General features: G+C 41.6%; 1 protein-coding gene across 1 annotated transcript in view; it reads right to left on the reverse strand.

Moving 5' to 3' along the window:
• LOC124551245 (DNA repair protein XRCC1-like) overlaps window positions 1–16,011 on the reverse strand; it is a 65,054-nt gene that overhangs the window by 11,394 nt on the left and 37,649 nt on the right. The window contains exon 12 of the mRNA XM_047126239.1: window positions 9,814–10,074. Within this exon, the coding sequence (XP_046982195.1) occupies window positions 9,814–10,074 (261 nt within the window). The remainder of the gene's footprint in view (window positions 1–9,813; window positions 10,075–16,011) is intronic.

Below are 16,011 nucleotides of genomic sequence, written 5' to 3' on the forward strand. Positions count from 1 at the left end.
TTAACATATCCATTTCCCTTTTTAAATTTTCTAACCTACCTGCCCAATTAAGGGATCTGACATTCCATGCTCCGATCCGTAGAACACCAGTTTTCTTTCTCCTGATAACAATGTCCTCCCGAGTAGTCCCCGCCCAGAGATCCAAATGGACACCTCCAGAATATTTTACCCAAGAGCACGGCATCGTCACGTAACCATACAATAGAGCTGTATGCCGTCAGGAAAAGTTACGCTGTAGTTTCCCCTTGCTTTCAGCCGTTCGCAGTACCAGCAGAGGAAGGCCGTTTTGTTTAGTGTCACAAGGCCAGATCAGTCAATCATCCAGACTGTTGCCCCTGCAACTACTGAAAAGGCTGCTGCCCCCTCTTCAGGAACCACATGTTTGTCTGGGCTCTCAACAGATACCCCTCCATTGTGGTTGCAACTACGGTACGGCTATCTGTATCGCTGAGGCATGCAAGCCTCCCCATCAACGGCAAGGTCCATGGTTTCATGGAGGGTGGGGAGTGTCTTAACTAGCAAGCATAAATGGTAATGTGCTACAAAACAGAAACCTGTTTTACTGTTAGAAGTCTGTGTAAAGAATATTCAATAACAGTCTGCCACACTATCACATGATGCATATGAAAACAAAGTAAATAATAAAAAGAACCATCTCACTTTAAGATTAATGCATACAGACACACACACACACACACACACACACACACACACACACACACACCACACACACTGATGTAATACCTATATTATATTCATCAGGCACAATGTAGAGGAGGACTTCAAGAATGTGATGTAATTCTGGAAATGAGTAGAAGAACTTTTATGAACTCTTTATCACACAGTGTGTCACATAAATCAACGTCATTTATTATTACTATTTTTTTTTTTTTTCATCAGTCTTCTGACTGGTTTAATGTGATCTGCCATGAATTACTCTTCTGTGCCAACCTTTTAAGCTCAGATTAGCAATTGCAACCTACATCCTCCATTATTTATTGGACATATTCCAATATCTGTCTTTCTCTACAGTTTTTACCACTACAGCTACCTCTGATACCATGAAAGTTATTCTGTGATGTCTTAATAGATGTTCCACCATCCTGACCCTTCTTCTTGTCAGTATTTTCCGTACATTTCTCTCCTTACCTATTCTCCTTATCTTATTCCTTATCTTTTCAGCCCACCTAATTTTCAACATTCTGTTGCAGCACCAAATCTCAGATGCTTTGATTCTCTTCTGTTCCAGTTTTCCCGCAGTCCATGTTTCACTATCATACAATGATGTGCACCAAACGTACATTCTCAAAAATATCTCCCTCAAATTAAGCCCTATGTTTGATACTAGCGTACTTCTCTTGGACAAGCACACCCTTTCTGCCAGTGCTAGTCTGTTTCTTATGTCTTCCTCACTCCGTATATTCCGCTTAATTAATCAGAACCTTAAGCATCAGTAGAATAACAAACGAGTTCACAACAGCAACTTCAGCCCTGATGCCACAAAAGCCACAGACAGTATTCTTGATAATGTCACATCCCCAAGAAATGAAATTTTTAAGTACACACATCAAAAAAAGGTTTTGCATCATCCCAGTTCCCAAAACTCCTGAAGATCGACATTGACTGTGGATATTGTATCAGACACAGCCCCTTTGACTGTTTAGAGACATCACTAAACCTGCCCAAAGGTGCAAACAACCATGCATGAGCAATGCCTATTAGATGGAGGGGGTCCAACAGCCAATCAGTTACAGTTGTTCTACTAGAAAGGACATACACGGCTCGTGTTGTCTGTAGTTCCACCATGCCTAGACAGTCAGTATCGCGGTTTGATTGTGTCAGCATTATTACTTTGTGCCAGGATGGGAAGTGTCCAGGCATCTCGGAGTGAAGCAAAGATATGTTGTTCGGAAATGGAGGAGATACAGAGAGACAGGAACTGTCGATGACAGGCTGCCCAAGGGTTACAACTGCAGTGGATGACTGCTACCTACAGATTATGGCTCGGAGGAACCCTGACCGCAATGCCAACTTGTTGAATAATGCTATTTGTGCAGCCACAGGACGTCATGTTACGACTCAAACTGTGTGCAATAGGCTGCATGATGCACAACTTCACTCCCAACATCAATGGCGAGGTCCACCTTTGCAACCACGATACCATGCAGCGCAGTACAGATGGGCCCAACAACACGCCGAATGGACCACTCAGGATTGGCATCACATTCTCTTCACTGATGAGTGTCGCATATGCTTTCAACCACACAATCATCGGAGACGTGTTTGGAGGTAACCCGGTCAGGCTGAATGCCTTAGACACACTGTCCAGCGAGTGCAGCAAGGTGGAGGTTCTCTGCTGTTTTGGGGTGGCCTTATGTGGGGCTGATGTACACCGCTGGTGGTCATGGAAGGAGCTGCAAAGGCTGTACGATACGCGAATGCCATCCTCCAACCAATAGTGCAACTATATCGGTGGCATACTGGCGGGGCATCTTAATGCAAGGATCACTTTCAGGTGATACTGAAAAAGCTAAAATAACACAAAAATGAAGCACAGAATGTACTCGTATATAAATAACTACACAAACATGTCATGTAGACGGTAGTACATTGCAAAACTCACGATAATAATCACTGCTTAATTTTGCTTCAGCATGTCAGACTTTAAAATCCTCTGACATGTATACATGTCGTCGTCAAGGTATGTCTTATCACTGTAGATTTACAGTAATATCAGATAAGTGTTAAACTCTGTATGTCATGAAATGTTGTAAATTACATGAAATGCTACCAATGTCAACAGAATTCATATAAATAGTTTCAAATCGATGTTCTAACACTCTGTTTACATGAAAGGTCAGGCCCTTGGCACAAAAATACACTTACAAGCCAAGACTACCTATGCCTGGCTGTATCACTCGCATGCTTTTTGCACCCTCTATGTTCTTTCAGCAGTTGCAATATATACGCAAACAAAGTATTATGTAAGAATAGTGTTGCCATGTTCTGTATGAGCGCCCAAGCCACTGCGAGACATTTAGAACAGATAACATTTGTATTTTTATGCCACTTTATTATAAATAAATTTTCCTATCCTGTCCCTTTGCTCCTTATGACTATATCATCACGTAACAAGTTGTATGTTGTCAACTGATGTAAAAAGATGTTGTGACATGGAGCTTATAACTGTTATTGTTGAAATGTATCAACTCCGATTAGTGCACTGGCAGTCTTGACTTGGGCCTCCTCAGGGGACACCACCTTAACGTAGCACTGTCCGTGCGGGCGAGGAGGTTTGCGTGCTCTTGGTCGAGAGGGCTATGCCGGCGGTAGCGTAACTACCAGCAGGGCCACCCACCCCGGACAGGTCAATGGGGATGAGCCATACGAAGTGTGTCCCCAACGACCTATCTCCTGTCTGGTCCTATCCTAAGTCTATCCCTTTCCCTTATCATTCTTAACATCCTACAACATAGAGCAGGGAAGGCTCTAGAGGCGTGGTAAAGCCAGTCTCCCTAAGGGAGTAAACCCGATACAAATCATCTGCTGCCATGCTGTTAGTAGAGGGATCTACAAAGGCTAAGTATGCTCCCTTGAACATGGAGCCAGCTACCCTGTGAGCTGTAAGGGGCAACCCCCCCCCCCCCAAACAGTTGGGCAGAAGATTAACAATCTTCCCCTGTAAAACATCAATTGTTGCGAATGCTAGCAAAGGAGTAAGCCAGACAGATATTTCCATGATGACCCCAGCAAACAAAAAAAGGATAAGAGATATGTACATAGGAACATGAAATGTGCGGAGCCTATAGGAAGCTGGAGCGCTACATCAACTGCTAACACAAGTAAGCAACTACAGTATAAAAATATTGGCTCTCCAGGAAATTAGGTGGAAGGAGAGTGACATAATGGATGCGTGAAATTTCACTATCTACTATAGTGGCAGGAGGATGAATACCTTTGGAACAGGTTTTGTTGTTGCTAAAGAACAGAAACATGCGGTGACGTGCTTCCAACCAATCAATGAATGGATGTCCATATTAAGATTAAGGGGAAAATGTTTCAACATTACAATCATAAATGTAAATGCACCCACGGAGGAGGCAGATGAACAACAAAAGGACGAGTTTTATAGCAAGGTAGAACAACTGTATGATTAGGCTCCCAAATATGACGTCAAGATATTAACAGGAGACCTGAAAGCAAAAATAGGAAAAGACGAGGCCTTTCAACCAACCATAGGAAGACATAGCCTCCAGGAAATATCAAACAACAATGGACTAAGAGCTGTAGATTTTGCTATAAGCAAAAACATGACTGTCAGCAGTACATGTTTCCCACACAAAAAAATACACAAAGAAACATGGATTTCACCAGATGGACAAACCAGAAATCAGATAGACCATATATTGATTGATCGGAGACACGGATCGGACATAATGGATGTTAGAGGCCAACGTGGAGCTGACTGCAATTCAGACCACCATCTAGTGAGAATTAAATATACACAGAAGATCTCACTATTGAGTAAACAAAAAGGCCACAACAAAAGATGTTTGACATTAAAAAACTGAAGTTAGAAGAAATATGGAGAGCATATCAGACGAAAATAGAAAAGGGGATTAAGAATGAGACCGGCACATCAAATGAACATATAGAAGTAATGTGGAAACAATGTAAGACTGCAATCCTCGAGGCAGCTGGAGAGGTTTCAGGATCTAAACAAGCTCAAAGGAAGGAAGATTGGTTTGATGAAGAATGTATGAGAAGAATTGAGGATTTAATATAGCATGAATTAAATTATTGCAGAGAAGAACTCGAGCAAACCTGAATGAATATAATGAAAAGCGCCATGTAGCGAAAAGGGTCTGCAGAGAAGAAAAGAGCACTAGAAAAGAAAAAAAAAAAAAAAAAAACTGGAAGAAATTGAACAGCTAGGAGAAGAGAAGCAAAGTCATGAAATGTACCAAAAGATAAAAGAAGGAAAGACCGGGTTCCAAGCCAGAACAAATATCTGTAGGAACAAAGAAGGGGATTTGATAGGGGATGGTAATAAAATACTTGACAGGTGGGCAGAATACTTCCAAGAGTTACTGAACCCAGAAGTAGAAGAGTTAGAACTAGAGGGACTGGTGGAACTAACTTACTATGGACCAGAGGTTTTAACATCAGAACCTACACTGGGGGAAGTGATGCAAGCCATTAAGACCTTGAAAAACAATAAGGCACCTGGAGAAGATCAGATCCACGCCAAACTTCTCAAATATGGTGAGGAAACGCTGTGGAAAACAATTCATAAAATAATACTGAATATATGGCAAGAGGAGAGCATGCAAAAGGAGTGGAAAACAGCTATAATGTGCCCCATACATAAAAAAGGAGATAAATTAAACTGCCAGAACTATTGAGGAATCTCCCTACTAAATACTACATACAAAGTTTTCTCCAAGATTCTAACCCGCAGGCTTACTCCACATGTGGAAGAAAGAGTTGGAGACTATCAGAGTGGCTTTAGAAGAAATAGGTTAACAACTGACCAGATATTCACATTGCGCATACTAGAAAAATGTTACGATTAAATTAACATACACCAGCTTTATATTGACTTTAAACATGCCTATGATAGCATCTCAAGAGTGGCATTGTGGAATGTAATGGAAGAGGCTGGAATACTTAAGAAGCTCATTAAACTTTCTATGATGACTCTCAGCGAAACCAACTGTAAAGTAAAAATACAGGGTGAAATCTCCAGAGAAGTGGAAGTGAAGAAGGGACTTAGACAGGGTGACAATATCTCTTCATTACCATTCAACCTTCGCCTAGAAAAAGTCGTAAGTCAGATGGAGTTAAATAAAGGAGGAACCTTCTTAAATCGTTCACTACAGTACCTAGCCTATGCTGACAATGTGGCATTACTCGCACGAAACACTGTTGTGCTAAGCGATGCTATCAACAACTGGAGAAAGGTGCAAGGGAACTTGGCCTGACAGTCAATGTCGAAAAGACCAAGTATACGGCAATGACCAACCAACAAAACCTACCAAATCTCAGGATAGCCAACAGGGAGTTTGAAAGGGTGAGAGACTTCAAGTACCTTGGGTCAACTATCAGAGAGACAAATGACATTGGCAGTGAGGTGAAAGCCAGAATAGCAGCAGGTAACAGAGGCTACTTTTCCGCTTTACCCATGCTTAGGAGTTCGCTTCTATCATGAAAATCCAAAATGCTAATTTACAAAACAATTATAAGACCAGTTGTTATGTATGGTGCCGAAACGTGGACCATGACTGTAAATGAGGAAAGGATCCTTAGCATATGGGAGAGAAGGTGCTACGTAAAATATATGGCCCAATATATGATCAAAATGGTTGGCGCATTTGTACAAGTACAGAACTACAACACCTTTTTGAAGGACCTGACATTGTCACTACCATTAAAATAAGAAGACTGCGGTGGGCAGGGCACGTGGTCAGAATGGAAGAAGACAGAGCATGCAAGAGGATTTTTGATGGCAAGGCTGGAGGCAGATGGCGGAGGGGACGCCCCACAAAGACATGTGTAGATGGAGTTGAAGAAGACATGAAAAAGCTGGGTGTCAAGAGAATGGAGACGGAAAGCCATGGATCGGATAGAATGGCAGGATATTGTGATGCAGGCCAAGGCCCTTCAAGGGCTCTAGAACCAAGGAGTAAAAAAGTAAGCCTTGACTTGTGAATGTATTTTTGCACCAATCACCTTTGTTTACATGTTAGCAGTGCGCTAGAACATTATTTGTAAAAATTAACGTGAATGATGTTAACACTGGTAATATTTCATGTAATTTACATCATCTCATGATGAACAGAGCTTCACACTCATATGTGTTGTTGTTGTTGTTGTTGTTGTTGTATTCAGTCAAGAGACTGGTTGGATGCAGCTCTCCATGCTACTCTATCCTGTGCAAGCTGTTTCATCTCTGAGTAACTACTGAAACCTACATCCTTCTGGATATGCTTAGTGTATTCATCTCTTGGTCTCCCTCTACCGATTTTTCCCTCCATGCTTCCCTCCAGTACTACACTAGTGATCACTTGATGCCTCGGGATGTGTCCTACCAACCGATCCCTTCTTCAAGTCAAGTTGCGCCACAAATTCCTCTTCTCCCCAATTCTGTCGGTACCTCCTCATTAGTTACGTGATCTACGCAACTAATCTTCAGCATTCTTCTGTAACAACACTCATGCGATGCTACTGTATTTCTCCAGTGAAACGGCATATTTTTGATGTTGACATGATATGTGTCGAAGGATTTTAAACTATGACATGTGCAGAAGCAAAATGTAAGCAATGTATTATTGTCACCTTTTTTGTAGTGTACAGCTTTTACATGACATATTTGAGTAGTTCTGTATATACGAGAACACTCTGTACTTAATGTTTGTATTATTTTAGCTTTTGATGAACTGCTTGAATATTGCCAATAGTGAATTAAATAATTTCTACAGAGATGCAGAGTGATGTGAAGAAGCTTTGCCTCATTGGAGATGAAGCCTTACAGCAGGACAGAAGTTGCCACATTATTAAAAAAGCCAACCCAAGATGAAAAAGAAAGACGAGAACAGAGAAGAAGACTGTGATGATGTTTTCAATATCGTTTTCAATATCAATGTTTGGATGTGAGAGTAAAAATGATGTCACAATTTGCTGCTACAGACAATGTTGAATGAACCTCAGCATCTGTTTGTCTACCTCCGTAACAATGATGGATCACAAGCTGTTTGTTGCTCTTTTTAACCCTTTGGCTTCAGTGCCAGACAAGGCAGTGCACTGTTTGCAATGGTGGGCTCTCTTCATCTGCTGTTATCATTATAACATTCATTACCAGCCGATGGCGTAACACACCAATGCCAATGGCTTATCTTGCCTTCTGATCAAGCCGGACACAGCACTGATCAGGACAAGTTGCTTTGTTTCTATTTAGATAATGAGAACAAGAATGTGGTCATTGGTTTCCCAATCACTAGTGCCACGACAGCATCAGCTGCTGCTGCGGATCCTGTACTTCACTGTGTACTCTCTTTAGTGCAGCAAGGTTGGCTGAAAAAAACCCCCTCGACCGTGCCTCAGATTCCTTGCGTAATTAATTCTCCCTCCAGCACTGCCTTTCTGTGTTTGATGGGGTTCTTCTGTTAGCTACAGAGCACGCTGCTCCCCGGGTGGTGATTCCTGCTTCATTATGCCATAATGTACTGTGGCTTCTGCATGTCAGTCAGTGGAGGACCTCCAGTACCGAAGACAGGGCACAGTGGCACTCATATTGGCCGGGTATAGGTGGGGACATTACTTGGCTTATCACCATTTGCGTCCATTGTGTTCAGCAACAGGTGTCACCACAGGCATCTCTTTCTTGCTGGCCAATGCTGCAGCTCCTGTCAATTTTGTTGGGTCCTTCCTAAATCGGTAATGGCTCACTGTAGAGAACGCTTATTACAAATCTCTCTACATGGCACACTGTCTGTCCGCATCCATGGCGACCACTATTTCAGCCCTGTCTAAGATTTCTGCCTACTGTGGTTAGCATGTATATTTCTGTGCCTAGTGTTTTTAATTAAGTGGTTTCCCCACCCCTGGGAGGGAGGAGTGATGTACCTTCACTCATGACGTGCACAACTTCAGAAATCAAGTTTCCATACAGTTCACAGGCCCACTTATATAGGCCACCTGGGTTGGTATTATTTAAGTGATAGCAAATGAGTGCTCGGCCTATTCTGTAACCTGATCACTGTTGTACAGTCAATGTGTTCAGTGCCATGCACAACCTGTACTTCACTGTATCTTATGTGTTTCTATAAAGTATTATGTTCCATAAATAGTGTTTGTTCTTGCTATAGCAGAGGGGCTATGACATTTTTGTGTGATCAATACACATTGTGTGATGTAATATATACGAGTCAGAAAAAGAAGAATGAACCACGAAAGCCAGGTGTTGTGGATTGGCAAGAGAGCCAACCCACTATGAGAGGAAGCCGAAAGGCACGCGTTTTAGCTCACGCAGGCTGGCGTGAGGTCTGGAACAGGTCAAGGAATTATAGACTAGCAAAAAAGTACGTAGCTGCTGGAATACTTAACTTTAAACCATAATTGGTGAACATCGCTCTTGATGGTACCTGTTTTACAGCATCAATAGTAACTGGTAATGGCGCCTTGCTAGGTCATAGCAAATGACGTAGCTGAAGGCTATGCTAACTATTGTCTCGGCAAATGAGAGCGTATTTTGTCAGTGAACCATCGCTAGCAAAGTCGGCTGTACAACTGGGGCGAGTGCTAGGAAGACTTTAGATCTGCCGTGTGGCGGTGCTCGGTCTGCAGTCACTGATAGTGGCGACACGTGGGTCCGACGTATACTAACGGAAAGATATAAAGAAACAATGAGAACAAATGAATAATTTCATACAGTGATTAAAATGATGTGGCAAAGGAATATGAATTTTTTTAAAAAAATACATTTAAACCAGTTATCTGAATAAAAATAATTAATTTAGCTGAAGAGGTTCAAACCCATGACTCTGCATGTGAAGACCTCACGCAAAAAATGTCTAAGATGCTTGTTTTTTTAACACTATCAAGGGTCACACAAAATTAAAAAAAAAAATTTTTTTTTCAATTACTTGCAAAAAGGGGCCACCAGAATGAATGGCTGCATGGTGTGATACCTGGCATCTTAATCTGTATTATTGTGTACACAGTTTTAAAAAATCAATTCCCACCACTGGGTCCTCTTCTCGTTAGAGGTGTCCAGACTTTTCCCCATACCCCACAAAATTACATTGCACTCACCCGCCGTAGGCCGTGATGTACCTCTTCAGCTTCTCTGCGGTGTCTTCCAACAGAGACGGCCCCAAGCGGAATGTCGCTCCCCGGAAGAAGTCCGGAAGCTGCGGAAGTGGAGGGAGGTCACTGTCCGATGGCGTACCCGAACCATCATCGTCGACATCTGTGTCTGCGTTGTAAACGTCGTCCTCTGCTGTGGAGGAGGAAGGGGGAGGCCGCATCCTCTTTTGCTGCTCACCCCCACCTTGCTTTGCTGCCACTGGTGATCTGCAGAAAACCGTGCAGGTCAGGTTGATGCCGATGCAGCCTTGTCTGGGTCCACTGACAACAACTTAGAAAAATGAAGATGAACTATTTGCAGCAAAAGCATCCAATAACCCTCCCTGTTCATCCTGTCACTCAATCCAAACAGACTGCTCAAATAACTACCCATTTTCAAATAATATGAGGGCCATTACAAAAGTCACGGCTACTATTTTTTGTCTTGAATATTATAAAAAATTAAAAAATTGTGAAGCATGCAAATGGAAACTCAGTTCACAGGTAAACTTTACATGTAGGGAGATGGATGAACACACACACTGCCATAAAGATACAGCACGACAAAAAAGACGAAACATATTTTGTACTTATATGGATATGGTATCTGTTCTTTCGGACATGTCCAAAAGAACAGACACCGTATCCATATAAATACATAGTTCTGGCAATATCAGCCACGACCTTCCTCTTCTGTGCGGATGCACACATATTACCCGAACTCTTAAGGGACTTGGTAAGACTGTCTTCCACAAGTAATGAGTGCGCTGGGTAGGGACACTACAAATGTAGTGTGTGGACACACAAGGTGAGAATGGGGGTCTCGCAGGAGACGTGCGTGATAGAGTCCCTGCAGTCGCACAATACTCTGTGCCCTTGGTGGCTCAGATGGATAGAGCATCTGCTATGTAAGCAGGAGATCCTGGGTTCGAGTCCCGCTCGGGGCACACATTTTCACCTGTCACTGTTGATATATATCAAGGCCCGTCAGCAGCTGAAAGTATTAATATATAATTCTAAAACAAATTTTGTTGCTTCTAATGTGTTTTATTGTCAATTGCAACTGTACACAATAGTACAGGGCGGGAACATGGCCGTGTGACATTTTAAGAGTCTCTTGAAATAATCTCCCAATGAATCCATTACACACTGCCAGCACTATCGAAGACACTGTATACCTGCAGCCTCGCCATAAGCGAATCGTCAGATCTCACAAATGCTGTGGTGATGCCTTCATGTTCTGGAAAGTGTGTTCCACACAATGGCTCTTTCAGTTTTGGTATGAGGTCATACTCACAAAGCGATAAGTCTGCTGAATATTGTGGATGCTCCAATACTTCCCACCATCATCATGTGAGCCGATTCCGCATGGAGTATGTGCTCCCACATTATCCTGAAGAATTAATGCATTGTACAGATGTTTTGAACATTTTCTCTCCCAAATAGCCCATCATGGGTGTCGGTGCAGGAAAGTGTGACAATAGTACTTTCCATTAATAGTTTGTCCATGTGAGACAGAATGGCACAATGTCACTCCCCAATGTCATAGACTATCATGACTATTAACTTGACGAGTGAGGGATTGCAACAAAATTTCTGGCTGCGTGGTGAACCGGGATAGCGTCACTCCATGGACTGCTATTTCAGTTCTGGCCCATAGGCCCTGGCCCAAAATTCACTTTTATGACAACTGTTGCAAGCATATTGTCTCCCTCCACCTCGTAACACACTAGATACACACGACATGTTTTGCAATATGTCCACTTCCCGTAGTGCACGATGCACCCCACTTTGTAGCAACTTTACTCATGTGTGGCTCGTCGCGTAAAATTCTGTAGACTGTTGTCTTCTCAATACCAGTATGGTGCTGTAATTTCTGCAGCATCCATCTTCCGTCAGTCTCCAAGCATTGGGCAATCTAGGTACAAGCTCAGTCCCTATGCACACTGACAGGCCGCCCGAATCAGCGCATCTCAGCCACTGCAGCTCTGCCACGCCTGAATGCATCCACCCACCGGGCAACTGTTCGGTACGGTAGAGCAGCATTTCCCACCGCTTCCATAAGCTCCTCCTCATAGCACTGCCACGCAGTCCTTATACAATGAACTGCAATCTTTATGTAAGAGTGCTATTCAAGTCAGGTAACATCCATCCTGCATGGCTCCTTATCTCACACTTTGGCCACCCTTCACACTATGTTCTCCTGAAAAGGACTGCCATCTAGCGTCATGTCACAGTACGTCACTGTGGGTTCTCGAGGAGACTCTCGATGTCACGGAATGGGCGTAGTTTGTAATGCACTATTGTGTACTGTTGCAACTGACAGTAAAATACATTTTCAAATACAAACTTTTTTCCATCTTTTTTTTTTGGTGTTATATTTTTATGGCGGGGTGTGTGTTCATCCTTCGTCCTGCATGAAATGGTTATATATGAACTAACCTTAACCTTCATTTGTATATTTCAGAAAATTTAATTCATTACCATTTTTTGAGATGAAGATAGTTGCTACGACTTTTGCAGTGACTGTCATCTACAAAGCTGTAGCCATAAACCACTGTAGTGACCCTGACAAGTAGTAGACGAAACACTGTCGACTTTATAGCATCGTGGTGCAGACGCACTGCCCAAAGAATTTTTCTGACACCAGCTCTGGTCATGAAACTCTACAATCTTATGATCCATAGGCCAGTTCAAAAATTGTAATATTTGCTGATGACAGAAGAATACTAATCAACCATAGCAAACATGGCTCAGCTGGTGGCTGTATAAGTGATTCACAGCTGATAGTTTAAGTCATACTCAGAGGAACGCTCATATTATGTAATTTCAAATAAGCAGAAATGAACTTTTAGCATCAGAAATAGACATAAATGGTCATAAAAGAAATGAAGCACAAAGTGTATTCTCGGGGTCCAAGAGAGCGACAAGTAAAAATGGAGTAAAGACATGGATAGACTAATCAAAAACCTTACCTAGTTCAATGTGTTGTGCCTTACAAGCAGCCCTTGCTGTGATGGCCTGAGCACAAGACAGTTGCCTCATTTTGCATATTTTCACTCCTTGCTGCCTTGTGGAATAATCTTCTGGAGCAGTGCAGCTAAAGTAAACAAAGAATTTATTCAGCACTGGCTGTGAGTGCTACGCAGATGATCTGACCACTAAGCCATTTGGACACAGTGGTCATTGCAATGCACTGGCTGCCCTAGCACACCTCCCGTGAGACCCAAATTCTCAAACTGTCCACACACTGCTAATGCAATGTCCCTTGTTACTCAGGACATTTTGTCGATCCCCATAAGAGGTCGAGCCCCGTGTGCATCGGCATTGGAGAGGTCACTGGTCAACTCGCAGCCGATCTCTGTAATTCTTTTGTGTCTTAATTACTATTGACTGATGGATCAAAATCAAAATGCCGTCTGTTCTTTCAGACATGTCCGAAAGAACAGACACTACATATATATAATTATGGCAAGGATGGCCAATGATTTCTTCAGTGCAGCTGTACACCACACTCGAACCCTTACGGCAATCTGCAAAATGTTACGAGTAATGAGGATTATAGGCAAGGTGCACTCTGTTAGTACAGTGTGGGACAGGTTGAGGGTTTGGGTATGACAAGAGGCACACTACAGCAGTCTGTGCTGTTGCGATGACCATTGTGTCGGATGACTAAGTGGTCTGAGCAACTGCCTAAGCACGAGACCCATGTTCAAATCCCAGTCTGGCACAAAGCTTCAGCCTTCCTCACTGATTTAAATCAATGCCCACTCAGATCCAACGTCTGTAATTTCTTTGATTCTCAACTCATAAGGGCTGAAGGAAGAAAATGGTGTACACAACACATATATGAGTACGAATATTGTTTGAACTGGATAACTGCACCTATTGCAGCAGCCATTTTAAGGATCTCGAAATTATTACACTCACTGCTCAATATATTTATTCCTTAATATTTTTGTTGTTTACAATAAAAACCAGTTTCAACTTAGACTAGAAGACAGAAATAATTTTCAAGTACACTTATATAATTACAATCTGGTCACTTACAAGACTGTAATTGACTAATTACTTCAATTCAAGAATTTTTCTATGGTACAGATGAAGTTGTTAAGGAGAAAAGGACTTCAACCCACATTTTAAAAACACTTCTAGTCTATATTTTTTCCATGGACAGGTTGTCATGGAATTTTTACAGCTTCATGATTCACTCACTTCTGTGGTAAACTTACACTAGAGATAAGACTTTCGTCTTGGGTGTTTTATTTGTAAATATCTATTTGTGGATCTCCATTTGTGAATATCACTATCATTCTGCAACTTCATGGATTGTTGCCAACAAATTTCATAAACGGATAAATGTTTTGCGAATCTGAGGTTAATATTCCCAATTGCTCAAAAAACTGCCTGCAATGTGTAAACTCCACACTGCTTGTTACTTTTTTTGTGAATGTACACTACTAGTGAGAAGTTACCTCAGAACATCATTTCATTGCAATCATTGATGTAAAGTACACAAAATATGATAACCTACTAATTTTCACATCCTCAAAGTTGACAATTACTCTTACAGCAAAAGGAGATGAATCTGAATGTTTTTATATTGTCTCTTATATGGTTTTTCCACTTTAAGTTTTCATCAACACACACCCCCAGGAGTTTGGAACTTTCTGCCCAATGTCGGTACACTAGTCAGTGTCAGTACAGGCAGTGAGGTGTTTTTTGACAATACAAAACTGGCTGTGTGTTTTTTTCTTTTTTTTCCTTCAAAATTTAAAGCTAGTCCATTGGTCCATTGGTGCACACCAGTTAACAAGTTTAGGAACAATATGTTTGTTGTAATCCTACACAGTGAGTGCACATAATCATTCAGCGTGCGCCTCTACGGCCAGCATAAAGGAGTCACCTAGTGTTGGCACACATGGTTAGGAAGCACTGCGCCATGTGCAAAACAGCCTTATACAAGCCAGCTGTCTGGGCTCTCGGCCACACAAATGTTTATGTGATGATTGCATGCTCACCTATTAGACTATGCTTTAATGGTAAATGGTATTCAGTGTCTTGCGTATCCATTCATGTGGAAGTGGAATAAAGTTTGGCTGATGTGAATTCTGATATTATGTTGTACAATATTACAATACTGTTAATCCAGCATCCAACAGTCCATGATGTTCAATAATCTGGCATCACCTTATACATCCTGAATATTTCAGACATGTTCAGTGGAATACAGATGTGCTAGGTAGTGGCCAACAATTTCGTGTTGTATAGTGTCGGGAATAGTTTCAGTCACCTGTCCAACAGCTTCTGTCCTGCACCAATTGTCTACAGCAATTAAAAAGTGGCTTTTAAAGTGAAGTCATGATTGGCACTATTCTGTACCACAATTACAGTAACACTACCTATTGTTGCAGAAAAGTCTTCTCAAACAAGCACCTCTCAAAACAAAGTGGAAGTAATACATAAACATATTATGTTTATGATAAAATGAAAACCTGACATCATTAATCGGACTGAGAAGAAGTTGAGAACAGAAATAAGATTACACAAGAGCATAATGTTGGTTTGCCAACAATCTACGCTAAAAAAGAGGTCATCTTCATGGAATTTGGAAGCTTGACATAGGTGGAGAGTTACAATCAGCAGATCAAAATGCAGTTGAAGAATACAAAGAAATGTCTTGCAAATTTGGATAAACATTATAACTTAACTGTTAGTCAAAAATACAACAATGTCAACGAAACAGACCTACTTTCGTGTTGTTTGCCTAGTTCAACTTTGATATGTAAATATGAAAAGTGCATCAAAGATTAAAAAAAAAAACAAGGGTCAGTTGACTGTTTCATTGTGCTCAAATGCCCCAGGTGACCACATGTTCACTCCTCATGCTATTGGCAAGTACAAAGCTAACAGCTTTTAAAGGTATTTTAAATTTTCCTGTGATTTGTAGAGCTCACTCCAATGCTGTGGATGGTTTCAGAACTGTTTGCAAGAACTGGTTTTTCCATAATTTTATGCCTACAGCAAAAAAAAAAAAAAAAAAACGGAACTTGGTTTGCCTGAACGCATAGGGTTGTAATGTTGCTAGATAACTGTACACCCCACCATTTCAGAGAATATATTCACCACTTACCTTTTAGCACACATTACGTTCAGCCAATGAAT

The sequence above is a fragment of the Schistocerca americana genome, chromosome 9 (genome assembly GCF_021461395.2).
Source record: "Schistocerca americana isolate TAMUIC-IGC-003095 chromosome 9, iqSchAmer2.1, whole genome shotgun sequence".
Classification (NCBI taxonomy): Eukaryota; Metazoa; Arthropoda; class Insecta; order Orthoptera; family Acrididae; genus Schistocerca; species Schistocerca americana.